This window comes from Biomphalaria glabrata, chromosome 17, assembly GCF_947242115.1.
Source record: "Biomphalaria glabrata chromosome 17, xgBioGlab47.1, whole genome shotgun sequence".
NCBI lineage: Eukaryota > Metazoa > Mollusca > Gastropoda > Planorbidae > Biomphalaria > Biomphalaria glabrata.
The window spans coordinates 26,903,808-26,930,988 of NC_074727.1; the positions used below are offsets into that span (position 1 = coordinate 26,903,808).

Here is a 27,181-nt window from a genome sequence, read left to right on the forward strand (position 1 = left end):
GACAAATGGTTATAATAATAATAATAATAATAATAATAATAATAATAGAAAGTAATACTCAGGTAGACAATTGCAGTCAGAAGGAATTTCCATTTATTAAGACCAATGAAATTATCGTATATTTTCTCTCCTTGTGGAGTCACTGTTACATGAGCTGTTACATGGTTCCTTCTGCTTTGTGGAGTCATTGTTACATGAGTTGTTACTTGGTTCCTCCTGCTTTGTGGAGTCACTGTTACATGAGTTGTTACTTGGTTCCTTCTGCTTTGTGGAGTCACTGTTACATGAGTTTTTACTTGGTTTCTCCTGCTTTGTGGAGTTACTGTTACATGAGTTTTTACTTGGTTTCTCCTGCTTTTTGGAGTCACTGTTACATGAGTTGTTACATGGTTCCTCCTGCTTTGTGGAGTCACTTTTACATGAACTGTTATTCGGTTTCTCCTGCATTGTGGAGTCAATGTTACATGAGCTGTTACTCGGTTCATTCTGCTTTGTGGAGTCACTGTTACATGAGTTGTTGTTTAGTTCCTCCTGCTTTGTGGAGTCACTGTTACATGAGTTGTTACTTGGTTCCTCCTGATTTGTGGAGTCACTGTTTCATGAGTTGTTACTTGGTTCCTCCTGCTTTATGGAGTCACTAATACATAAACTGTTACTCGGTTCCTCCTGCATTGTGGAGTCACTGTTACATGAGCTGTTACTCGGTTCATTATGCTTTGTGGAGTCACTGTTTCATGAGTTGTTACTCGGTTTCTCCTGCTTTCTGGAGCCACTGTTACATGAACTGTTACTCGGTTCTTCCTGCATTGTGGAGTCACTGTTACATGAGTTGTTACTCGGTTCATTCTGCTTTGTGGAGTCACTGTTACATGATTTGTTACTCGGTTCCTCCTGCTTTGTGGAGTCACTGTTACATGAGCTGCTGTTTGGTTCCTCCTGCTTTGTGGAGTCACTGTTACATGAGTTGTTACTTGGTTCCTCCTGCTTTGTGGAGTCACTGATGCATAAACTGTTACTCGGTTCCTCCTGCATTGTGGAGTCACTGTTACATGAGTTGTTACTCGGTTCCTCCTGCTTTGTGGAGTCATTGTTACATGAGCTGTTGTTTGGTTCCTCCTGCTTTGTGGAGTCACTGTTACATGAGTTGTTACTTGGTTCCTTCTGCTTTGTGGAGTCACTGTTACATGAGTTGTTACTTGGTTCCTCCTGCTCTGTGGAGTCACTGTTACATGGGTTGTTACTTGGTATAAGGTTATATGTGCGTTTAGCTTGTTTATGGATGTTTATCTCAAACAGGTGCTTAAATGGGTTTTCTTTTGCCAATGACTTTACCAGCAACATTTAGGATTCTCTGGAGTTTATTTTTATTTCGTGAGAGTTCCATACCAGGTAGTGATATTAAAACTTAATATATTGCAGATGTGAGCGTGATAAAACATAGCCAACGCCTTTTCGCTAACATTAAACGAGGACAGTTTTCTCAGTAATCGTAATCTTTGCTGCTCTTGTTTGCTGATGTAATCAGTATTTGCAGTAAAATTGTGTTTATTGTCTAGGATAGTACCAAGGTATTTAAAAGTTTGCACTATTTCAATGGTCTCTCCAGCTACAGAAACAATATCATTTTCCTTCTTGTCCCTACGAAAATCGATTATCATTTCTTTGTTGTTGTTTTTTACATTTAATAATAAAAAAAATAATCTTGACAGACATATTGATTAGTACATAATGGATCTCGCTCTAATTTTGACAGACATATTGAATGCTAGATAAAGGATATCGCTTTAATGTTAACAGACATATTAATTGCTACATAAAGAATGACACTCTAATTTTAACAAACATATTGATTGCTACATAAAAGATGTCGCTTTTAATTTCTATTTTTAGTGTATAACAGAATTGAAGAGCTTGCCAAACCCAAACAGTTACCTTGTGAATACCGAGATAACAGGTATGTAGATGGAAGTTTCTGATGGGAAATAGTTTCATGTGACAAGACAATCATTGGTGTCAGAAACTCATTTGTGTTTTCTCATTCAAAATGCATTTCTCTTTTAGGACATGAATGTCTTACACCATACAGTTCTATTAGCTCACAGTTCTACTAGCTCACAGTTCAAATAGCTCACAGTTCTACTAGCTCACAGTTCTACTAGCTCACAGTTCAATTAGTTCACAGTTCTATTAGCTGATGGTTCTATTAGCTCACAGTTCTATTAGCTCATAGTTCTATTAGCCGATAGTTCTATTAGCTGATAGTTCTATTAGCTCATAGTTCTATTAGCTCATAGTTCTATTAGCTCAAAGTTCTATTAGCTTACAGTTCTATTAGCTCACAGTTCTATTAGCTCACAGTTCTATTAGCTCACAGTTCTATTTGCTCGCAGTACTAAACCCCTGAAGCTAAAGTTTTATAGACAAACACTTTTCCGTCCCATCAGTTGTAGCCTTCTGCCTGACCCCCACACTCACACACACACACATACTTTGTAATGAAAAGCCTCTCCTTTAGCAACAAACCTTTTGGCTCTTTTCTATTTAGTGGTACAGCAAGCATTCAGTTTAGAAAGCCTTCATTGCCAACCACCAACTTTTGGCATTCTCAACCACCAACTTTTGGCTCTATTTAGTGGTACAGCAAGCATTCAGTTTAGAAAGCCATCATTGCCAACCACCAACTTTTGGCTCTATTCAATGGTCCAGCAAGCATTCAGTTTAGAAAGCCATCAATGCCAACCACCAACTTTTGGCTATATTCAGTGGTACAGCAGCATTCAGTTTAGAAAGCCATCATTGCCAACCACCAACTTTTGGCTATATTCAGTGGTACAGCAAGCATTCAGTTTAGAAAGCCTTCATTGCCAACCACCAACTTTTGGCTCTATTTAGTGGTACAGCAAGCATTCAGTTTAGAAAGCCATCATTGCCAGAAACCAACTTTTGGCTATATTCAGTGGTACAGCAAGCATTCAGTTTAGAAAGCCATCAATGCCAACCACCAACTTTTGGCTCTATTTAGTGGTACAGCAAGCATTCAGTTTAGAAAGCCATCATTGCCAACCACCAACTTTTGGCTATATTCAGTGGTACAGCAAGCATTCAGTTTAGAAAGCCTTCATTGCCAACCACCAACTTTTGGCATTCTCAACCACCAACTTTTGACTCTATTTAGTGGTACAGCAAGCATTCAGTTTAGAAAGCCATCATTGCCAACCACCAACTTTTGGCTCTATTCAGTGGTACAGCAAGCATTTAGTTTAGAAAGCCATCAATGCCAACCACCAACTTTTGGCTATATTCAGTGAGACAGCAAGCATTTAGTTTAGAAAGCCATCAATGCCAACCACCAACTTTTGGCTCTATTTAGTGGTACAGCAAGCATTCAGTTTAGAAAGCCATCATTGCCAAAAACCAACTTTTGGCTATATTCAGTGGTACAGCAAGCATTCAGTTTAGAAAGCCAGCATTGCCAACCACCAACTTTTGGCTATATTCAGTGGTACAGCAAGCATTCAGTTTAGAAAGCCTTCGTTGCCAACCACCAACTTTTGGCTATATTCAGTGGTACAGCAAGCATTCAGTTTAGAAAGCCTTCATTGCCAACCACCAACTTTTGGCATTCTCAACCACCAACTTTTGGCTCTATTTAGTGGTACAGCAAGCATTCAGTTTAGAAAGCCATCATTGCCAACCATCAACTTTTGGCTCTATTCAGTGGTACAGCAAGCATTTAGTTTAGAAAGCCATCAATGCCAACCACCAACTTTTGGCTATATTCAGTGAGACAGCAAGCATTTAGTTTAGAAAGCCATCAATGCCAACCACCAACTTTTGGCTCTATTTAGTGGTACAGCAAGCATTTAGTTTAGAAAGCCATCAATGCCAACCACCAACTTTTGGCTATATTCAGTGAGACAGCAAGCATTTAGTTTAGAAAGCCTTCATTGCCAACCACCAACTTTTGGCTCTATTTAGTGGTACAGCAAGCATTCAGTTTAGAAAGCCATCATTGCCAACCACCAACTTTTGGCTATATTCAGTGGTACAGCAAGCATTCAGTTTAGAAAGCCATCATTGCCAACCACCAACTTTTGGCTCTATTCAGTGGTACAGCAAGCATTTAGTTTAGAAAGCCTTCATTGCCAACCACCAACTTTTGGCTATATTCAGTGAGACAGCAAGCATTCAGTTTAGAAAGCCTTCATTGCCAACCACCAACTTTTGGCATTCTCAACCACCAACTTTTGGCTCTATTTAGTGGTACAGCAAGCATTCAGTTTAGAAAGCCATCATTGCCAACCACCAACTTTTGGCTATATTCAGTGGTACAGCAAGCATTCAGTTTAGAAAGCCATCATTGCCAACCACCAACTTTTGGCTATATTCAGTGGTACAGCAAGCATTCAGTTTAGAAAGCCATCATTGCCAACCACCAACTTTTGGCTATATTCAGTGGTACAGCAAGCATTCAGTTTAGAAAGCCTTCATTGCCAACCACCAACTTTTGGCTCTATTTAGTGGTACAGCAAGCATTCAGTTTAGAAAGCCATCATTGCCAACCACCAACTTTTGGCTATATTCAGTGGTACAGCAAGCATTCAGTTTAGAAAGCCTTCATTGCCAACCACCAACTTTTGGCATTCTCAACCACCAACTTTTGGCTCTATTTAGTGGTACAGCAAGCATTCAGTTTAGAAAGCCATCATTGCCAACCACCAACTTTTGGCTCTATTCAGTGGTACAGCAAGCATTTAGTTTAGAAAGCCATCAATGCCAACCACCAACTTTTGGCTATATTCAGTGAGACAGCAAGCATTTAGTTTAGAAAGCCATCAATGCCAACCACCAACTTTTGGCTCTATTTAGTGGTACAGCAAGCATTTAGTTTAGAAAGCCATCAATGCCAACCACCAACTTTTGGCTATATTCAGTGAGACAGCAAGCATTTAGTTTAGAAAGCCTTCATTGCCAACCACCAACTTTTGGCTCTATTTAGTGGTACAGCAAGCATTCAGTTTAGAAAGCCATCATTGCCAACCACCAACTTTTGGCTATATTCAGTGGTACAGCAAGCATTCAGTTTAGAAAGCCATCATTGCCAACCACCAACTTTTGGCTCTATTCAGTGGTACAGCAAGCATTTAGTTTAGAAAGCCATCAATGCCAACCACCAACTTTTGGCTATATTCAGTGGTACAGCAAGCATTCAGTTTAGAAAGCCTTCAATGCCAACCACCAACTTTTGGCTATATTCAGTGGTACAGCAAGCATTCAGTTTAGAAAGCCTTCATTGCCAACCACCAACTTTTGGCATTCTCAACCACCAACTTTTGGCTCTATTTAGTGGTACAGCAAGCATTCAGTTTAGAAAGCCATCATTGCCAACCACCAACTTTTGGCTCTATTCAATGGTCCAGCAAGCATTCAGTTTAGAAAGCCATCAATGCCAACCACCAACTTTTGGCTATATTCAGTGGTACAGCAGCATTCAGTTTAGAAAGCCATCATTGCCAACCACCAACTTTTGGCTATATTCAGTGGTACAGCAAGCATTCAGTTTAGAAAGCCTTCATTGCCAACCACCAACTTTTGGCTCTATTTAGTGGTACAGCAAGCATTCAGTTTAGAAAGCCATCATTGCCAGAAACCAACTTTTGGCTATATTCAGTGGTACAGCAAGCATTCAGTTTAGAAAGCCATCAATGCCAACCACCAACTTTTGGCTCTATTTAGTGGTACAGCAAGCATTCAGTTTAGAAAGCCATCATTGCCAACCACCAACTTTTGGCTATATTCAGTGGTACAGCAAGCATTCAGTTTAGAAAGCCTTCATTGCCAACCACCAACTTTTGGCATTCTCAACCACCAACTTTTGACTCTATTTAGTGGTACAGCAAGCATTCAGTTTAGAAAGCCATCATTGCCAACCACCAACTTTTGGCTCTATTCAGTGGTACAGCAAGCATTTAGTTTAGAAAGCCATCAATGCCAACCACCAACTTTTGGCTATATTCAGTGAGACAGCAAGCATTTAGTTTAGAAAGCCATCAATGCCAACCACCAACTTTTGGCTCTATTTAGTGGTACAGCAAGCATTCAGTTTAGAAAGCCATCATTGCCAAAAACCAACTTTTGGCTATATTCAGTGGTACAGCAAGCATTCAGTTTAGAAAGCCAGCATTGCCAACCACCAACTTTTGGCTATATTCAGTGGTACAGCAAGCATTCAGTTTAGAAAGCCTTCGTTGCCAACCACCAACTTTTGGCTATATTCAGTGGTACAGCAAGCATTCAGTTTAGAAAGCCTTCATTGCCAACCACCAACTTTTGGCATTCTCAACCACCAACTTTTGGCTCTATTTAGTGGTACAGCAAGCATTCAGTTTAGAAAGCCATCATTGCCAACCATCAACTTTTGGCTCTATTCAGTGGTACAGCAAGCATTCAGTTTAGAAAGCCATCATTGCCAACCATCAACTTTTGGCTCTATTTAGTGGTACAGCAAGCATTCAGTTTAGAAAGCCATCATTGCCAACCATCAACTTTTGGCTCTATTCAGTGGTACAGCAAGCATTTAGTTTAGAAAGCCATCAATGCCAACCACCAACTTTTGGCTATATTCAGTGAGACAGCAAGCATTTAGTTTAGAAAGCCATCAATGCCAACCACCAACTTTTGGCTCTATTTAGTGGTACAGCAAGCATTTAGTTTAGAAAGCCATCAATGCCAACCACCAACTTTTGGCTATATTCAGTGAGACAGCAAGCATTTAGTTTAGAAAGCCTTCATTGCCAACCACCAACTTTTGGCTCTATTTAGTGGTACAGCAAGCATTCAGTTTAGAAAGCCATCATTGCCAACCACCAACTTTTGGCTATATTCAGTGGTACAGCAAGCATTCAGTTTAGAAAGCCATCATTGCCAACCACCAACTTTTGGCTCTATTCAGTGGTACAGCAAGCATTTAGTTTAGAAAGCCATCAATGCCAACCACCAACTTTTGGCTATATTCAGTGAGACAGCAAGCATTCAGTTTAGAAAGCCTTCATTGCCAACCACCAACTTTTGGCATTCTCAACCACCAACTTTTGGCTCTATTTAGTGGTACAGCAAGCATTCAGTTTAGAAAGCCATCATTGCCAACCACCAACTTTTGGCTATATTCAGTGGTACAGCAAGCATTCAGTTTAGAAAGCCATCATTGCCAACCACCAACTTTTGGCTATATTCAGTGGTACAGCAAGCATTCAGTTTAGAAAGCCATCATTGCCAACCACCAACTTTTGGCTATATTCAGTGGTACAGCAAGCATTCAGTTTAGAAAGCCTTCATTGCCAACCACCAACTTTTGGCTCTATTTAGTGGTACAGCAAGCATTCAGTTTAGAAAGCCATCATTGCCAGAAACCAACTTTTGGCTATATTCAGTGGTACAGCAAGCATTCAGTTTAGAAAGCCATCAATGCCAACCACCAACTTTTGGCTCTATTTAGTGGTACAGCAAGCATTCAGTTTAGAAAGCCATCATTGCCAACCACCAACTTTTGGCTATATTCAGTGGTACAGCAAGCATTCAGTTTAGAAAGCCTTCATTGCCAACCACCAACTTTTGGCATTCTCAACCACCAACTTTTGGCTCTATTTAGTGGTACAGCAAGCATTCAGTTTAGAAAGCCATCATTGCCAACCACCAACTTTTGGCTCTATTCAGTGGTACAGCAAGCATTTAGTTTAGAAAGCCATCAATGCCAACCACCAACTTTTGGCTATATTCAGTGAGACAGCAAGCATTTAGTTTAGAAAGCCATCAATGCCAACCACCAACTTTTGGCTCTATTTAGTGGTACAGCAAGCATTTAGTTTAGAAAGCCATCAATGCCAACCACCAACTTTTGGCTATATTCAGTGAGACAGCAAGCATTTAGTTTAGAAAGCCTTCATTGCCAACCACCAACTTTTGGCTCTATTTAGTGGTACAGCAAGCATTCAGTTTAGAAAGCCATCATTGCCAACCACCAACTTTTGGCTATATTCAGTGGTACAGCAAGCATTCAGTTTAGAAAGCCATCATTGCCAACCACCAACTTTTGGCTCTATTCAGTGGTACAGCAAGCATTTAGTTTAGAAAGCCATCAATGCCAACCACCAACTTTTGGCTATATTCAGTGGTACAGCAAGCATTCAGTTTAGAAAGCCTTCATTGCCAACCACCAACTTTTGGCATTCTCAACCACCAACTTTTGGCTCTATTTAGTGGTACAGCAAGCATTCAGTTTAGAAAGCCATCATTGCCAACCACCAACTTTTGGCTCTATTCAATGGTCCAGCAAGCATTCAGTTTAGAAAGCCATCAATGCCAACCACCAACTTTTGGCTATATTCAGTGGTACAGCAGCATTCAGTTTAGAAAGCCATCATTGCCAACCACCAACTTTTGGCTATATTCAGTGGTACAGCAAGCATTCAGTTTAGAAAGCCTTCATTGCCAACCACCAACTTTTGGCTCTATTTAGTGGTACAGCAAGCATTCAGTTTAGAAAGCCATCATTGCCAGAAACCAACTTTTGGCTATATTCAGTGGTACAGCAAGCATTCAGTTTAGAAAGCCATCAATGCCAACCACCAACTTTTGGCTCTATTTAGTGGTACAGCAAGCATTCAGTTTAGAAAGCCATCATTGCCAACCACCAACTTTTGGCTATATTCAGTGGTACAGCAAGCATTCAGTTTAGAAAGCCTTCATTGCCAACCACCAACTTTTGGCATTCTCAACCACCAACTTTTGACTCTATTTAGTGGTACAGCAAGCATTCAGTTTAGAAAGCCATCATTGCCAACCACCAACTTTTGGCTCTATTCAGTGGTACAGCAAGCATTTAGTTTAGAAAGCCATCAATGCCAACCACCAACTTTTGGCTATATTCAGTGAGACAGCAAGCATTTAGTTTAGAAAGCCATCAATGCCAACCACCAACTTTTGGCTCTATTTAGTGGTACAGCAAGCATTCAGTTTAGAAAGCCATCATTGCCAAAAACCAACTTTTGGCTATATTCAGTGGTACAGCAAGCATTCAGTTTAGAAAGCCAGCATTGCCAACCACCAACTTTTGGCTATATTCAGTGGTACAGCAAGCATTCAGTTTAGAAAGCCTTCGTTGCCAACCACCAACTTTTGGCTATATTCAGTGGTACAGCAAGCATTCAGTTTAGAAAGCCTTCATTGCCAACCACCAACTTTTGGCATTCTCAACCACCAACTTTTGGCTCTATTTAGTGGTACAGCAAGCATTCAGTTTAGAAAGCCATCATTGCCAACCATCAACTTTTGGCTCTATTCAGTGGTACAGCAAGCATTTAGTTTAGAAAGCCATCAATGCCAACCACCAACTTTTGGCTATATTCAGTGAGACAGCAAGCATTTAGTTTAGAAAGCCATCAATGCCAACCACCAACTTTTGGCTCTATTTAGTGGTACAGCAAGCATTTAGTTTAGAAAGCCATCAATGCCAACCACCAACTTTTGGCTATATTCAGTGAGACAGCAAGCATTTAGTTTAGAAAGCCTTCATTGCCAACCACCAACTTTTGGCTCTATTTAGTGGTACAGCAAGCATTCAGTTTAGAAAGCCATCATTGCCAACCACCAACTTTTGGCTATATTCAGTGGTACAGCAAGCATTCAGTTTAGAAAGCCATCATTGCCAACCACCAACTTTTGGCTCTATTCAGTGGTACAGCAAGCATTTAGTTTAGAAAGCCATCAATGCCAACCACCAACTTTTGGCTATATTCAGTGAGACAGCAAGCATTCAGTTTAGAAAGCCTTCATTGCCAACCACCAACTTTTGGCATTCTCAACCACCAACTTTTGGCTCTATTTAGTGGTACAGCAAGCATTCAGTTTAGAAAGCCATCATTGCCAACCACCAACTTTTGGCTATATTCAGTGGTACAGCAAGCATTCAGTTTAGAAAGCCATCATTGCCAACCACCAACTTTTGGCTATATTCAGTGGTACAGCAAGCATTCAGTTTAGAAAGCCATCATTGCCAACCACCAACTTTTGGCTATATTCAGTGGTACAGCAAGCATTCAGTTTAGAAAGCCTTCATTGCCAACCACCAACTTTTGGCTCTATTTAGTGGTACAGCAAGCATTCAGTTTAGAAAGCCATCATTGCCAGAAACCAACTTTTGGCTATATTCAGTGGTACAGCAAGCATTCAGTTTAGAAAGCCATCAATGCCAACCACCAACTTTTGGCTCTATTTAGTGGTACAGCAAGCATTCAGTTTAGAAAGCCATCATTGCCAACCACCAACTTTTGGCTATATTCAGTGGTACAGCAAGCATTCAGTTTAGAAAGCCTTCATTGCCAACCACCAACTTTTGGCATTCTCAACCACCAACTTTTGGCTCTATTTAGTGGTACAGCAAGCATTCAGTTTAGAAAGCCATCATTGCCAACCACCAACTTTTGGCTCTATTCAGTGGTACAGCAAGCATTTAGTTTAGAAAGCCATCAATGCCAACCACCAACTTTTGGCTATATTCAGTGAGACAGCAAGCATTTAGTTTAGAAAGCCATCAATGCCAACCACCAACTTTTGGCTCTATTTAGTGGTACAGCAAGCATTTAGTTTAGAAAGCCATCAATGCCAACCACCAACTTTTGGCTATATTCAGTGAGACAGCAAGCATTTAGTTTAGAAAGCCTTCATTGCCAACCACCAACTTTTGGCTCTATTTAGTGGTACAGCAAGCATTCAGTTTAGAAAGCCATCATTGCCAACCACCAACTTTTGGCTATATTCAGTGGTACAGCAAGCATTCAGTTTAGAAAGCCATCATTGCCAACCACCAACTTTTGGCTCTATTCAGTGGTACAGCAAGCATTTAGTTTAGAAAGCCATCAATGCCAACCACCAACTTTTGGCTATATTCAGTGAGACAGCAAGCATTCAGTTTAGAAAGCCTTCATTGCCAACCACCAACTTTTGGCATTCTCAACCACCAACTTTTGGCTCTATTTAGTGGTACAGCAAGCATTCAGTTTAGAAAGCCATCATTGCCAACCACCAACTTTTGGCTATATTCAGTGGTACAGCAAGCATTCAGTTTAGAAAGCCATCATTGCCAACCACCAACTTTTGGCTATATTCAGTGGTACAGCAAGCATTCAGTTTAGAAAGCCATCATTGCCAACCATCAACTTTTGGCTCTATTTAGTGGTACAGCAAGCATTCAGTTTAGAAAGCCATCATTGCCAACCACCAACTTTTGGCTATATTCAGTCGTACAGCAAGCATTCAGTTTAGAAAGCCATCATTGCCAACCACCAACTTTTAGGCCTCCCCATTTATTTGCATCGCTTATATGAAAAGCCAGAAAGCACAATGTTCAACAAAGTATATGTGTGTGTGTGTGTGTGTGCCCTTTTTTGGCATCCCTCGTTGCATCCTAGTATAGAATAATGCCCCCCCTCTCACAACGCATATTTTACTCGTAAATTACAGAATTACCGTACTGATAAGTAAATAATTGTAGAATAGCCGCGGAACAGTTTGAAAGAAGAACGTATCTTTTTTTTATTTTGTCAATCGTAGGTCAAGATGTTTTTAAACTCGAGAGAGTTGACGAGGGTTGCTAGACATTGGTGCAGCGAGTTCTTTTAGCACTGCGTCTCAAGAATTACTCCGTTATCATAAAAGAGAAAACCATTGCATGACTTCACAGGGCCTAGTTAGACTAATAATGTCTTTTTGACACGAAAGATTTGACTAGACATTGGTGCAACAAGTTCTTATAGCAGCTCATTTCGAGAATTCATTCCTTATGACGTCAAAGGAGAACACAAATTCCATTACGACCTAGTTCGGCTAAAAATGTCTTTCAACGAGACATTTGACTATATCTGCATCGCTCCTATTTTACGAGAATCCAAGTGGTCGAACCAGCGTTGAAGCAGCTTTCAGTCTGTGGTCTTCTGCTGACCAAGTCTACTCTAAATATAAGCGCTTACGCTGAACATAAAAGATAATCTTCTTACGATGAAACTTTGACGCTGCATGTACTTCGATTGTCACTCACACACTCGCCCCGTAACCCAACTTACTTTATTTCCATTCATTTGACCTCTGCCCTTTAGAAGAGAATGGATAGTGAGCTATAGACGTCACAGGGGAATGAGTTTTTTTTACAAAGTAAAACTGCAAGCTGGGAACCGCTTCTCCCACCCCCACCAGAGCCCGAAGCTATCGAAGGAGCAACAACGTATAAAGATCTCTTTCTTTCTATTTTTCTCTCTCTCTCTCTCTCTCTCTCTCTCTGTAAATATATATATATATATATATATATATATATATATATATATATATAAATAAACATATGTTTGCGCGTGTGTGTGCTTGCGTGAGTGTGTGTGCATGTGTATTTGTGTGCGAAGGGTTAGTTTTTTTTCATGGGGTTTTCAGAGAAATCGGCAGATTGTCGTCAGGCGAATTATGAGGATATATAACGATTGGGCGTTCTAAATATAATTCTTTTTCCTTTCAATATGAAAATAAAATGAAGACTATAAACTAATGTGAAGTTCATATAAAAACATTTGAATGAGTATTTTATTCATTAAGTTAGTTAATAAATGTAAAAGATATTTAATAATGAGTAATTAATATTTACCCATCGTGACGTTTGATGCAAACTTTGTTTCTACCATTGCGTGAATCTATGAATGAAGCCAGAGAGTAATTTATGTAGAAGTCTGTATCACCACCTGACGTTTTCAGTTTCAAAGTGGTTTTATTTTCATGAAAAAAACATTTATTCCTATTTATTTTGTTAAATTAAAACTTTGGCTTTAAGAAAACAAATAAATTGCCATTACATCAGAACTTTGTCAGATCTAAAATATCATGATATTATATTTAATTATATTTTCTAGTTTTTGCAATCTAAGCAGGACGCACTGACTCACAGAAAGAGCACATAAAACTATAAAATTTGTTTTCCATTTTGAGGACCACTAAAAATTAACATTTTATGTTCAAATAATAATGTAACAATTCTAATTAATGTAGTTATATACATATATATATATATATATATATATATATATATATATATAAGCCAAATTGGTTATTGAAAAAAAAAATTGCCAGGACGACGCTAGGATAATTAAAAAAAATACCAAAACCAATGATTCTGTATCAGCTCCATAGGAAAATAAAAAATACCAAAACCAATGATTCTGTATCAGCTCCATAGGAAAATAAGAAATACCAAAACCAATTATTCTGTATCAGCTCGCTAGGAAAATAAGAAATACCAAAACCAATGATTCTGTATCAGCTCGCTAGGAAAATAAAAAAATACCAAAAACCTATGATTCAGTGTCAGCTCGCTAGGATAATAAAAAAAAAAACAATGATTCTGCTAAGGATTTGATCTATGTTTCAGGAATGTCTAAGCTAAGGAGTTGATCTATGTTTCAGGACTGTCTAAGCTAAGGAGTGTATCTATGTTTCAGGACTGTCTAAGCTAAGGAGTTGATCTATGTTTCAGGACTGTCTAAGCTAAGGAGTTGATCTATGTTTCAGGACTGTCTAAGCTAAGGAGTTGATCTATGTTTCAGAAATGTCTAAGCTAAGGAGCTGATCTATGTTTCAGGACTGTCTAAGCTAAGGAGTTGATCTATGTTTCAGGACTGTCTAAGCTAAGGAGTTGATCTATGTTTCAGGACTGTCTAAGCTAAGGAGTTGATCTATGTTTCAGGAATGTCTAAGCTAAGGAGTTGATCTATGTTTCAGGAATGTCTAAGCTAAGGAGTTGATCTATGTTTCAGGACTGTCTAAGCTAAGGAGTTGATCTATGTTTCAGGACTGTCTAAGCTAAGGAGTTGATCTATGTTTCAGGACTGTCTAAGCTAAGGAATTGATCTATGTTTCAGGAATGTCTAAGCTAAGGAGTAGATCTATGTTTCAGGAATGTCTAAGCTAAGGAGTTGATCTATGTTTCAGGACTGTCTAAGCTAAGGAGTTGATCTATGTTTCAGGACTGTCTAAGCTAAGGAGTTGATCTATGTTTCAGGAATGTCTAAGCTAAGGAGTTGATCTATGTTTCAGGAATGTCTAAGCTAAGGAGTTGATCTATGTTTCAGGACTGTCTAAGCTAAGGAGTTGATCTATGTTTCAGGAATGTCTAAGCTAAGGAGTTTATCTATGTTCCATGAATGTCTAAGCGTATGCACTAGCGAATCCAAATTTTTTGAGGGTGGGGGGAGGGCGATTTAAAAACAAAACATTGTAAAAACTCAAGCATTATTTCTCAAAGGTCTTCAACAACAAAAAGTCATGTTGTTGGCCCTCTCTTGTCTATGGATCGCCCCGCGACATTTTCTTGCATTCTTCACTGCCAGGCATTCACCTGACTTCTACAGCGTACTAATCACTGTATTGAAAAGGACAGATCACATTTAGGAAAATAAAGTAACATGGTGGCAATGGCCGATACTGAAGTGTGAGCGTCAATCGAGGCACAGGTAGTGTAAGTGTGTATATTTATTAGGCGTATTTATCGTCCTATTATCTTCCTGCTAAGCGAGAGCTCATGGCTATGTTGGTCTACATTACGAAGGGAAATGCTCTTTGGATATTCGACTGTTTTGACGCTCTCAAAATGTTTTTCCTTTTAAAAATTATAATGTATAATTGTGGGCTTTAACTACATTGCAAATACAACAGATGTGTTCCTAGTAAAGAAAAGAGACTCCACACATTTAGATTAAGGCTTTGAGGGTCGCCACCGAAAAATAATATTTAAAAAAATTCATTTATAAGTTATTAATTTTGTTCCAAACGCCTGTTTGGTCTTTTTAAAAATAATTATTGTAAATTCATGCGCAATTCCATTTACTTTGTGGCCATTCTGTTTCAAAAAATGTCATGTTTTCTTCGAGAGGGGTGGGGTAGAGTGGAACCGAATATCATGTACTTCTTCTTCTTCTTGAAACTGTCAGGTAGAGTTGAGCCTTCGGCTCTCTGAACTCTAAGCCAGCAAAAGTGAACAAGAGCTCCCTTTCACAAGCCTGAATGAGAACAGTGTACACTGTTCTGTCTGACGGGGTGTCAGACTCGCGGCCAGAGACCGCGTACACCAGGACAATTGCCATTTTCCTTTTCTATACCAGGCTAACCGTGCAGGACACGCCATTTATTATGTAACGGCCCCTTGAGGAACGGCGCCTGGATTGTGACAAGGTATATATATATATAGGTACCCCGTCAAAATAGCGCGGACAAAATAGCGCCGACAAAATAGGGCGAATAAAATAGCCCCGACAAAATAGCGCAGAAATAAATATATTTTAGTCATTTTGAAAGAAATACTTAGATATCGTAAAATATTAACAGAGACACTATTTTTTTTTTGTTTTAAAGTTATCATAATTTTTCAGTCATTTTGCAGGAAACACTTTAGATATTTTAAAACACAAATAAGCAAAAATCATAATAAGGTAAAATGAATAATTTCAAAATATAGCATTTATTTACATTATAAAAGTGTACTTAGAAAACACGCAAAGATACTTGTTAAATTTACACACACAAACTTTCACAAAGTTAAATTGTAGGAAATGTCACGTCCATCACTGGCTTCTTCATTGGCACTATAAATTCAAGTCGTCTGTTAAGTTGGAGGTACTTTGTCTTGCTTGCAGCTTTACTTCGTTCTCCAGCATTGTACTTCAGAATCTTGTTCTCAGTGTTCTCCTGTTCTCTGAGGAAGTGAGAGATTAACTTGTACACATTAGGGTGATGACCGTCAATAGCCAGTTGAAATGCATGGTGCCACACCTCCACTGAATTGTTTGTTCCTGGTAGATTGTCCTGCACACGAACTCTAACATTCCATAATGCTATCGGAAATCTTGGAGTCACTCTGCGGTTTCGTCTCTGGCGATCAATATAGTTGTCCTCCCAATAGTCTTACAAATTCCTTACGCCCTTTTTTGATCAAAGAAAGATGCCGCAGATTTCTGATTATAGTATAACACACTTTCCTAGCCTATTTTGTCGGATCACCACATTTTAAAATCCTATTTTTAGCAAGTTATACTTTTTAATCAAAGGTGAAAAAAGGGGAATGATATAAAATTTAAAGTACTCTCGTTCTCTGCAAATATGGCATACATTCAGATCTATTAATATAGAACAAGATAGAGACATCAACAAAATTAATGCCCAGTAAATTAAATTACGAATAATCTGGTACTTTTATACACATCATATATAAGTCCGCGCTATTTTGTCTTGCGCTATTTTGTCGGGAAATTTCGCGCTATTTTGTCGGCGCTATTTTGTCGGCGCTATTTTTGTCCGCGCTAATTTGATGGGTCACCATATATATATATATATATATATATATATATATATATATATATATATATATATATATATATATATATATATATATATACAGGGCCGCCGCGAGGGTTGTGGTCGCCTGCGTACGAAATTAAAAAATGACGAAATTAAAAAATGACGCCCCCCCCCCCTTTTTTTTTTCTAGAAATCAAAAATGTGTTGCGAGTGAGCTGCACCATGTCCCCCGCTGATTTCAATCCATTTTCTAGATCATTCCTTTTTTTCCCTTTCATATTCACATCGTTGGGCGAAACCTCAGCAATTGTTTATGTCTTGCAACATATAAAGGGAGAGTGATCCTTGCAGGCTTACGGGCACGACATGGCCTAAATTGTGCCGATGTGCCTAAGCTCAAAACTCAAATCTCAAACTCAACTTTATTAATTGATACAAACACCCTTTTTATGTGTGTGTGTCTAATAAACTATTTGAGGATCCTTTCAAAGCGAGACATTGCCAATAATAATTCGTTCTATCAAGGATTTCTAAGGCTGCTGTTCAAAATCATGCATTCTTTAATGCGTTGCATCTATTGTTGGTTTCTTTTCAAGAGCGATTTCTTACAATTTTCTTTCTGCATTATATTCGTGTCTTTTCAGAATTAATATGGCTCTAATCATTGACTCCTTTTGTACATGTAATGTCTTTATTTGTTTCTTTCTAAGACAACCGACATGGACTATTAAATGCTGAATAAAGTGACTCGAAACACAGAACCCATTGACTGTGAAACGTTTTCACCATTTCGTAAACTTTCATAATGATTATCACGCTTGTATTTTGGAGAGATGTACATTGTCTCCACAATCATCTAACATACGCGGATTCGGAGGTGCCTACAAATGTATCCACTAAACCTTTAGGACAAAATGAAGCAACTAAACGTTGAATGATTTTCTTAAGTTGATATAAAATAAATAATTCTAAGTACAAGTCACTTCAACAATGACTTGCAGTGTTTCTTAACCATTTGCGGGTGGCGGCATACATGACAAAATTTTCGTTCGAGCCCCTCTTAGAAGCTGGGGACAGTGAATGTGAAAAGAATGTATTGAAAAAAAAAAGAAACTTAGTCATAATTATAACACAATATTTAAGTTTTATTTTTCATTTAACACTTTGTTTAGAATCCAAAATTACAAAATGAATTTTCACTAAAACGAGTCCGTTGTTTGTTTGTTGTTGTTGTTGTTTAAAGTAGTGTTGCCTACATCATTTTTAAGCGTTGTCAAAAGTTCTTTCTCGGGATAGAATTAAACATTCGGTGGATTTCCGCTCAAGTCGGCAAGGGGTATGATTTCGGGTCCGGGTCCCGGCGCTCAGTGTATTCTGGCGTTTTCAGCTTCAGAAATTCTTTCTCCAAGCGTTTACAACGCCTTATTCTCGCAATAAGAAGAAAGAATATAAAAAAAAAAAGGCCAACATCTGTGTGTTTTCTTTTAAAACGCACTATTCATCCTAGTAAAATAAAGTATGATGATAAAGAGAAAAAAAGGTAGCCCTGGTCAATAGTATTATTCAAGGGACATTCTAGGTATATATAGCACACGGGCGTCTGTAATGGGCGTGATCTTTTTTACGATCATCTTCGTGCTACGTAAGACGTCTCTGTTGCGGACCTTTTTTTTCTCACAAAAATCTTCACTATAATGAAGTGCAATAGTCGGAAGAAAAATCCCTGATATGAAAATCCAGATGAATCCAGATGAATCACACTCGCGGAGACGTTTTGAAATGTTTTCGTCAATAAGTTTTAACCCCTATTTTTGCATACGCCTGTCGCCCCAAAAAGTTCACACATTTATTGACAAGGTCTTATTAGAAGATGAAACGACGTCTCTTATTTAAAATATTTTAATTTGTAAACATTGGTCATAGACACGAATTAATAGGCTTAACTTCAATGACAAGAAAATATTTTTTCGCTGTCGCCCCTCCCCCCATTTTTGGGGGGTCGGTCGTTGGCTTATTGCTCCAAACAGCTAGTAACCTAAACCTAATGTAAATCTACATCGATAATGTTCCAAAATATTATATGCTTAACTAACAGCCATTTAACATAAAAGTGAAAATGTTTTTAACATTGAGTTTTTAATTATTAGTTCTACTTACAGGGCGGGGAATTCGACTAAACAACAATATTTATATGTAGTAAGTAGATACTAAGAAGAAAAAAAAAAGGTTTTGACTGATCTTTTTCTGTAAGCGTCATTCAAAACAAATATTACAGACCCGCGAAAATTCAAGGTAAAAAATGTATAAGCGCCTTTGGAAAACCCCTTGGGAATCCCTCGCGCGCCGCTTCAATTTTTCCTATTAAAAGTTTCCAAAATAGCTTCTTAAGTACGAACATCGTTTTTTAGCGGCCCCCGAAAGGAGAAAAGACGCTATTAGTTTTGTGCGAAATTTCTGTCCGTCTGTCCGTCCGTCCCGTTTAGATCTCGTAAACTAGAAAAGATATTGAAAATCCGACATCACAATATTTTAGACCATTCAAAGTTCTGATGCAACGGCTACTTTTTTTTTCCTGAAAGCGAAAATCTCATTTTTAAAATCAGTTATGCAAGCAGTTTTTTAAAGAGAAAAAGCTAATTAGTATGCATTTTAAGTTAGACCTACTTTAGAACGAATAGTAATCTTATAATCTCCATTTTCTTAAACATTTGTTAAGTACGCAGTCTCGGAACTCGAATATAAGATTAAGCATTTTCAAAACAATTATATTATGTAAAGATCAGGAGAGGCTCGGTAAAGCTTCCGAACCGAGGGTCCCGGGTTCGAATCCTGGTGAAGACTGGGATTTTCAACTTTGGAATCCTTGGGCGCCTCTGAGTCTACCCAGCTCTAATGGGTACCTGACATTAGTTGGGGAAAAGCAAAGGCGGTTGGTCGTTGTGCTGGCTACATGACACCCTCGTTAACCGTAATAGCGGCCCCCGAAAGGGGAAAAGACGCTCCGTCCATCCCGTTTAGATCTCGTCAACTAGAAAAGGTATTGAAAATCCGACATCACAATATTTTAGACCATTCAAAGTTCTGATGCAACGGCTACTTTTTTTTTTCCTAAAAGCGAAAAATCTAATTTTTAAAATCAGTTATGCAAGCAGTTTTTTAAAGAGAAAAAGCTAAGTAGTATGCATTATAAGTTAGACCTTATTTAAAACGAATAGTAATCTTATAAACTTCATTTTCTTAAATTTTTTTTTTAAATGAATCGTTTTTAAGAATTAAAATAAAGGAATCAGTATTTTCAAAACAATTACACTAAGTGAAGACCAGGAGAGGCTCGGTAATGCGCTTAGCTTCCGAACCGAGGGTCCCGGGTTCGAAGACTGGGATTCTCAACTTCGGAATCCTTGGGCGCCACTGAGTCTACCCAGCTCTAATGGGTACCTGACATTAGTTGGGGAAAAGTAAAGACGGTTGGTCGTTGTGCTGGCTACATGACATCCTCGTTAACCGTAGGCCACAAAAACAGATGAACTTTACATCATCAGCCCTATAGACCACAAGGTCTGAAAGGGGAACTAATTAGGCCAGGTTCACATCTAACTTTGCATTCACTTGCACCTATCCTTTGATCTGCAGCACCATTGGGGCACTACACAAGATCTGTCAACCTTCTTTCTCCATTCTTATCTCTCATTTGTCTTTGATATAATTTCATTTGGATGTTCTTTCTGAAAATATTGAAGCCTGCCTGGCTGGACCACTCCGGGGGCCGATTTTAAGTTTGTGTTTCCACTCAAACTGTCTTTGTAACCTTGTTTAAAATAGTTTTGAAGGGATGATTGAATAATTAAAATTTATATTAAATGTTTAAATATTTGAGTAATCTTTTTTTTATTAAACTAAAAAATAAAAAAAAGGTAACCTTAGAATAACGATTTGGCCGCCCCCTACATTCAGCCGCCTGCGAGCAATGCACACATTGCACAATAGGTAGGGGCGGCCGGGTATATATATATATATATATATATATATATATATATATATATATATATATATATATATATAAAGTTAAGTGTTGTGTGTGGGGGGGGGAGTGACTTCCGCAATCTTCCCCACCACCCCACCCAATCAGCCAACAAACTAGTGGGGGGGGATTACATAATGGAAAAAAAGCTTAAAATTTCAATAATTAGTATAGTATAACATAAGTATAGATATAAATAGTGTGATTTATCTATTTAAATTCGCCCTCCCGCCGCCCAGAGTAGGGGAGGGGAGAATCGCCCCTTTCCGTCCCCCCCCCCCATCCGCCAGTGAGCCTAGGGTTGATCTATGTTTAAAAGGGAGTCTAAGCCTAGGGCTGATCTATGTTTCAGGCGTGTCTAGACCTAGGGCTGATCTATGCTTCAGGCGTGTCTAGACCTAGGGATGATCTATGTTCTAGGGGTGTCCAAGCCTAGGTTTGATCTATGTTTTAGGAGTGTACAAGTCTAGGGTTGAACTATGTTTTAGGGATATCTAAGTCAAGGGTTGATCTATGATTTAGGGGTATCTAGAGTAAGTGTTATTTATGTTTTAGGGGTGTCTAGGCTTTGTGTTCGAGAGTGTCTAGGCTTTGTGTTCGAGGGTGTCTAGGCTTTGTGTTCGAGAGTGTCTAGGCCTTGTGTTCGAGAGTGTCTAGGCTTTGTGTTCGAGAGTGTCTAGGCCTTGTGTTCGAGAGTGTCTAGGCCTAGCCTTGAGCTTAGCTTTACGTGTTCTAGGTCTAGTGTTAAGATATGCTATAGGGTTGATAGGTCTAGTGTTAAGATATGCTATAGGGTTGTCTAGGTCTAGTGTTAAGATATGCTATAGGGTTGTCTAGGTCTAGTGTTAAGATATGCTATAGGGTTGTCTAGGTCTAGTGTTAAGATATGCTATAGGGTTGTCTAGGTCTAGTGTTAAGATATGCTATAGGGTTGTCTAGGTCTAGTGTTGAGCCAACCTGGGTTCTAGGTCTAGTGTTGAGCTAAGCTTTAAGTGTTCTAGGTCTAGTGTTGAGCTAAGCTTTAAGTGTTCTAGGTCTAGTGTGTATGCTGTAGTGTCCATTTCCATTTTAAATCTTTTAAATTTGCATCTATAGCCCATTAGCCACCAAACTAGAACCAATCTATACCATATATTGAGATCCAGTATCGAGATTATATACGTATCATATCTGGATGAGTGCTACACTATATATATCTATATTATAAAGTAGAATGTGAGGGGTATGTATGTATGTATGTTACTTATAGACATCAAAACCGCTTGACCAATCTTGATAAAACTAGGCAGGAATGTTCCTTGGGTACCAACTTAGACCGTAGTGTATGTATTTTAGCCCTAAAACAAACTTAAGACCCTCAAAAAAAATAAAGTTGTCCGACTCTATTACAGCTATAGTATTTTATGGATCTAGGCCATGTCTACAATGTTGACATGAGAAAAGATCGAAAGGATTTAGACCTAGATCTAATTTTAAGAAATACACTTTGCGCAGATAGTTTTTTACTTTGACACATGAAAATACAAAAGAAGATCCATTGATTTCATTATATAATAAAATTAACCTTCAATTTTGTGTTTCAAAAGCATTTTTTACATTAATTAGTTCCTTATATCTGTGATTACAGATTTCCTGACGAACATTCTTTCATTAGACAATTCCGTAATGAATCGCGTACTCGTTTAATTGTTTACTTTATAATCAAATCCCTAGATCTAAAACTCTAATTCAACTCTAAGATGATAAAACTTCTCTTCGCACAGATAGTTTTATACTTTAACACATAAACATATTAATTAAAGTCCATTCATTTCATATTTTGATCAAATAAACATTCAAATTTGGTTTTCTAAAGCTACATTCGCTTACGAAAGCTGCGAAGCCGAGTTGAGATAGGCCTAGATCTATATTCATCCATGAATCGCGTACTAAAAATTATTTCGTTTAATTGTTCACTTTATAATCCCATTTATTTAACAAAGCTATCGCTCTTTTCGTTTTTAATAGATAAGAATGTATCGACTTCGGGTAAACCATTTTCGCAAAACTAATTTTATTTTCGTAGCGAAAGAGAAATAACGTGAAAGGATCATTAGCTACGTTTAACATACATCTAAATCCAATCCACTAGATTATTCAAAAGCAAATGTTTTAATTTAAAAAAATGGATTTAAGCCTATTAGCTATTTTGATTTGATAGCTTCATTCACACTATTTTTACATTGACACATTCGCTTTACTTATTACATTATTATTTCGTTTAATTGTTTACAAAACACTCTCAGTGACTATATCGACAGTAATGCGCAAATAAAGACCCGCGGGTCGCGGGTAACATATGTCTAGTATATATATATATATATATCTATCACATCTGCCTGGGTGCTAGACTATATATATATATATCACATCTGCCTGGGTGCTAGACTATATATATATATATATATATATATATATATATATATATATATATATATATATATATATATATATATATATATATCACATCTGCCTGGGTGCTAGATTATATATATATATATCACATCTGCCTGGGTGCTAGACCATAAATATAAAAGTAAAATAAACAAGATTACAAAGAGAGTTTGTGTTGCCACACAAACTCAGAGGCGGCCCCCGTGGGAGACGGATCCCTGTCGGATCCGCATATTCACTGGTCGACTGAGGATGGCGTCGAGCAGTGTATGAAACCGAGACCGTAGAGATAATCAGTCCTGCGTGCTACCCGCACGACCAGGCATTGCTCTTAATCTAATGACAAACTGGTTACAAACTAATAGCCTACTATTGGTAATATACCTACACATTACTGAATGACAACTACCGGATATGTACAATATGTCAGAAGAGCGATTTTAGATAATTGAGCATTTTCATTTAAATGGAACTAGAATGAGGATAAAGATCTACCTAAGTTAAACTACTAATTTAGCACTCTTAATATCTATATCTACTAGATCTAGATCTAAAATATATATTTGGGATAATGTAGATGTAATTTAGATAAGATTTATATTAAAAAAAACACTAGATAATCAATTAATAGACTAATTGCAATATGAAATATTAAAATAGTAGATTAGTTTTAGTATTTTATAACATTGCAATATTGACATATTGACAATCTAGACTTTAGAAATAAAAATCTACACTTTAAGCCTAGAAATTAAAATTATAGATCTTGATCTAGCCTAAATCATGGCTGTCTGGTAGTGCGGTTTGCGCGCTGGACTGTCGTTTGTATTCATCGATGGTCCCAGGTTCAAACCCTGCCCATTCCTATCCCCCGTCGTCCATGTAAAACAACAAACATTCTAAACTAGACCAAGAAATTCTAGATCTAGATTCTATAATGATTTTAATTAGAACTTAAATCTAAATCTAGTTTTAAAAATCTAGCTCTAGTGTAAGAACAAAAAATCTAAATCTAGTGTAAAAATCTAGCTCTAGTGTAAAAATAAATCTAGATCTAGTGTAAAAAATCTAGATTAGATCTAAATCTAGCTATTATGTCTTTAAAATGCGAGTCACATTACGAGGTTTAATAAACATTACTATACCGAGTTGTTTTAGCATTAAAAGAATTTATTCCATAATATGACGTGAAAGGAAAAACAATCTACTACGTCACACGGCCTAGTTAAAAAAATGTCATCTATACGAGCAGCTTGTCGAGTTTTCATAGACATTGGTGCACCGAGTGAGATCTTTTAGTATTTCATTTAAAGAATTAACTCCATATGACGTCAAAGGAAAAAAATTCCATTATGTCACACGTCCTAGTTAGACTAAAAAATGTCATCTATACGAGAAGCTTCTCGAGGGATCATAGACATTGGTGCACCGAGTTTGTTCTTTTAGCATTTCATTTCATGAGCTAGTTAGACTTAATATATATATATATATATATATATATATATATATATATATAAAAGGATTGAAGACGCTTTTTTTTTGTTTTATCTGTCAGTCTGTCTGTCCGTTATGTTAATAGCGAGGGAAAAAAGCCTAAAAGCTATTGAAAATCTGATTAAAATTTAATTTCCCTTCCGAAACATCGCATTACTTTTAAGTTTCTATAATAGATTGTTCCGGATGTTTACATATTTATAGTGAGAGAAAATAAGAATTCCAGATTAATCAAATGCCGTTAATTAAATGTGTGGGATGGTCTGTTATGAAAATTAGATGTACCATAGTCTTATGGAGATTTTTTTAAACCATACTTTGGTGTTAGGAAGTTGTTTTCCTTAAAAATCAGAGCATAATATTAACGATAATTAGATTTTCTAACGTTTTAGTTAGAAAGTTAAATGTAGTGTAAGAGAGAAGTGTGATTTTACATAAATAGAGTTAAACTATTTTTCATAAAAAATCCAGAACAACCAATTTTCGTAAATGAGAAAATTATTTGTTTTATTTATTAGAAGAGGGATTTCAAACATTATTAGCGTTATTAGATTTTTCATATAAAATTCGGATCATTTTTGGCGACGATTTGTAAGAAAATTAAGGTTTAATATAGGTCGATTTCTTTTTCGAAACAAAATCCGGATCATTCTTTACCGATTTATTTTATTATGTTTCGGCAAGAAAATTAACTGTAAAATAAGTCTAAAATTGATTTTCAATAATCGTTTCTAGTAAATTACTTTCTTATTTTAAAATCCTGAATAACCTATTGTCGATATTTTTGAAAAAAATAAAATTATTTGACATACATTTGTTTTAAGTTAAAAATTCGGAACAATTGATATTGATAAATAAACTATAGTGACGTAGTGTCAAAGAATATAAGTGTAATATTAGTCAATTATGCGATTTCAAACAATCATTTGACATAATTTATTTTTAAAAAAACAAGACCCGGAACAACTTTATAGTTAATGCAATATAAATCAGTATAGATATTTTTATTTAGCATTTATATGCTATTTACATTAAAAAACCGGAACGATATATTAAAGATCATGTGTTTCTTGCAACGTTTAAGCATGGAAATAAAATCTAATATAAGTTAGAAGAGCAAACAAATATTCATTGGCATTGATTTGTTTTTCACAAAACATCTGGAACAATCTATTATAGATACTTAAAACTATTGCAATATTTCTGAATTAAAAAGTAAAGGTTAAATCAGATTTACAATAGCCTCTAATTCTATATGTTAATCTAATCGTGACGGACAGACCGACCAACAGACGAAACGCACAAAAAATAATCTTCTTTTATTCGGATGGGGGCACTAAACAAAAAATAAATAAAATCTGATTTTGTAAAAAAGTTTAAGGAATTGGTTTAGCACCATAGCATGTTGCGACGTTACGCTACTGCACGAAAATCGCTGCATAAAAAGTCCATTTAAAAAAATGTGCGTGATATTTACATACAAAGTGCATTATTAGCCTTTATAAACATGGCTGTTTTCTTTTAATTTTAGCAGCTAGTTGACCAGAAAAAACATCTTTAACTATTATTTATATTTGTTGTAAACATTTCCTGTACATTTTATAAATATATATGACTTAGTGATACTGAAAATACACAAAAATTGTGCATCTTTGTTAGCATATAGTAACATTGCCTCCCTTACATTTACGTAATTGTTTTAGAATTGGTGTATTTTTATGAAAAAATCGCTTGCATAATTAATTTTATAAATTAAACGGTTTGTTTTTAGAAAACCAAAAGTAGCAGTTGCACCTAAACTTTTCAAGCCGCATTTAATGATGAAATAATATTTTTCATATCTCTTCTAGTTTTCGAGATCTGAGTGTGACAGACAGACAGACGGACATTTTGCACAAATCTAATAGCGGCTTTTTCCCCTTACGGGGGCCGCTACAAATACATAAACATAGCACCAGCTCGCATTATGATAACGTTGCCGTGATCAATACAATTCTATGAACATATATTTGATAGACTCTCGAATCAGCTTAATACAAACAATATCGTAAGGACACATTCAAGACTGTGGCTTGTAGGACTTGAGAAGGAGTACATCACGAACGTGAAATGACTTTTTGATTTTATTTTTCTTGTGACTAGACGCTCAGTCTACTGGATGACCAAAAGGCCCCCACCAAAAGAGGAAGGATGCAATCACACTCATTTTGGTAAGTAAACAATTGAGTCCATTGATAAGTAAACATTTCATCCTTTGATTTAGGACATAACATTTTCAGTTCATTTTTTATCACTTTCTAAATAGGACCAGGGCTTTAGGAATTGACATGGCTTATTCTGAACAATGAGTTTTCTTAGAATAAAGAAGGTGGAGCTAAATATTTGACAGCATTATTAGATAGAACAATTTAGATACGTCTTTCAAAAGAGGAACACAAGTTCTTATTTGTTTGTCTGGTACTCTGTTACATTTTTTTTTATATAAGATAAGATAAGATAATTTTTTATTGGTCCAATCAAATATAAATTCAGTTTGACTAAAATTGACAATCTCAGCGTAACTACTGTACAATAACAATGTAGATGCAAATACGAACAACATTCACACATGCACATATTCACAACTAGCGCTTTAGGAATTGGACTTCTATGTGTTTCTCGATGACGACAGCTGATCTTGTATCACTCTGACCGAAAGTGGGATAAAGGAGTTTTAAAATCTTTCTGTTTTAGTCCTAATGGAACGTAGACGACCACTTTGTTCAGATCTGATGTAACAGTGGTTTAATGGGTGCAGGTTGTCTTAAAGAATCATGAGTGATTTGGAAAAGCATCTTTCATAAATAAGCTCTT

General features: G+C 37.0%; 1 protein-coding gene across 3 annotated transcripts in view; it reads left to right on the top strand.

Annotated features, from left to right (window-relative positions):
- The window catches only part of LOC106079506 (uncharacterized), a 262,219-nt gene that overhangs the window by 22,505 nt on the left and 212,533 nt on the right, over nt 1–27,181 (top strand). For all 3 annotated transcript variants that reach the window (XM_056015519.1, XM_056015522.1, XM_056015521.1), the window contains exons 3-4: nt 1,891–1,954; nt 26,471–26,538. In XM_056015519.1, the coding sequence (XP_055871494.1) occupies nt 1,891–1,954; nt 26,471–26,538 (132 nt within the window). The remainder of the gene's footprint in view (nt 1–1,890; nt 1,955–26,470; nt 26,539–27,181) is intronic.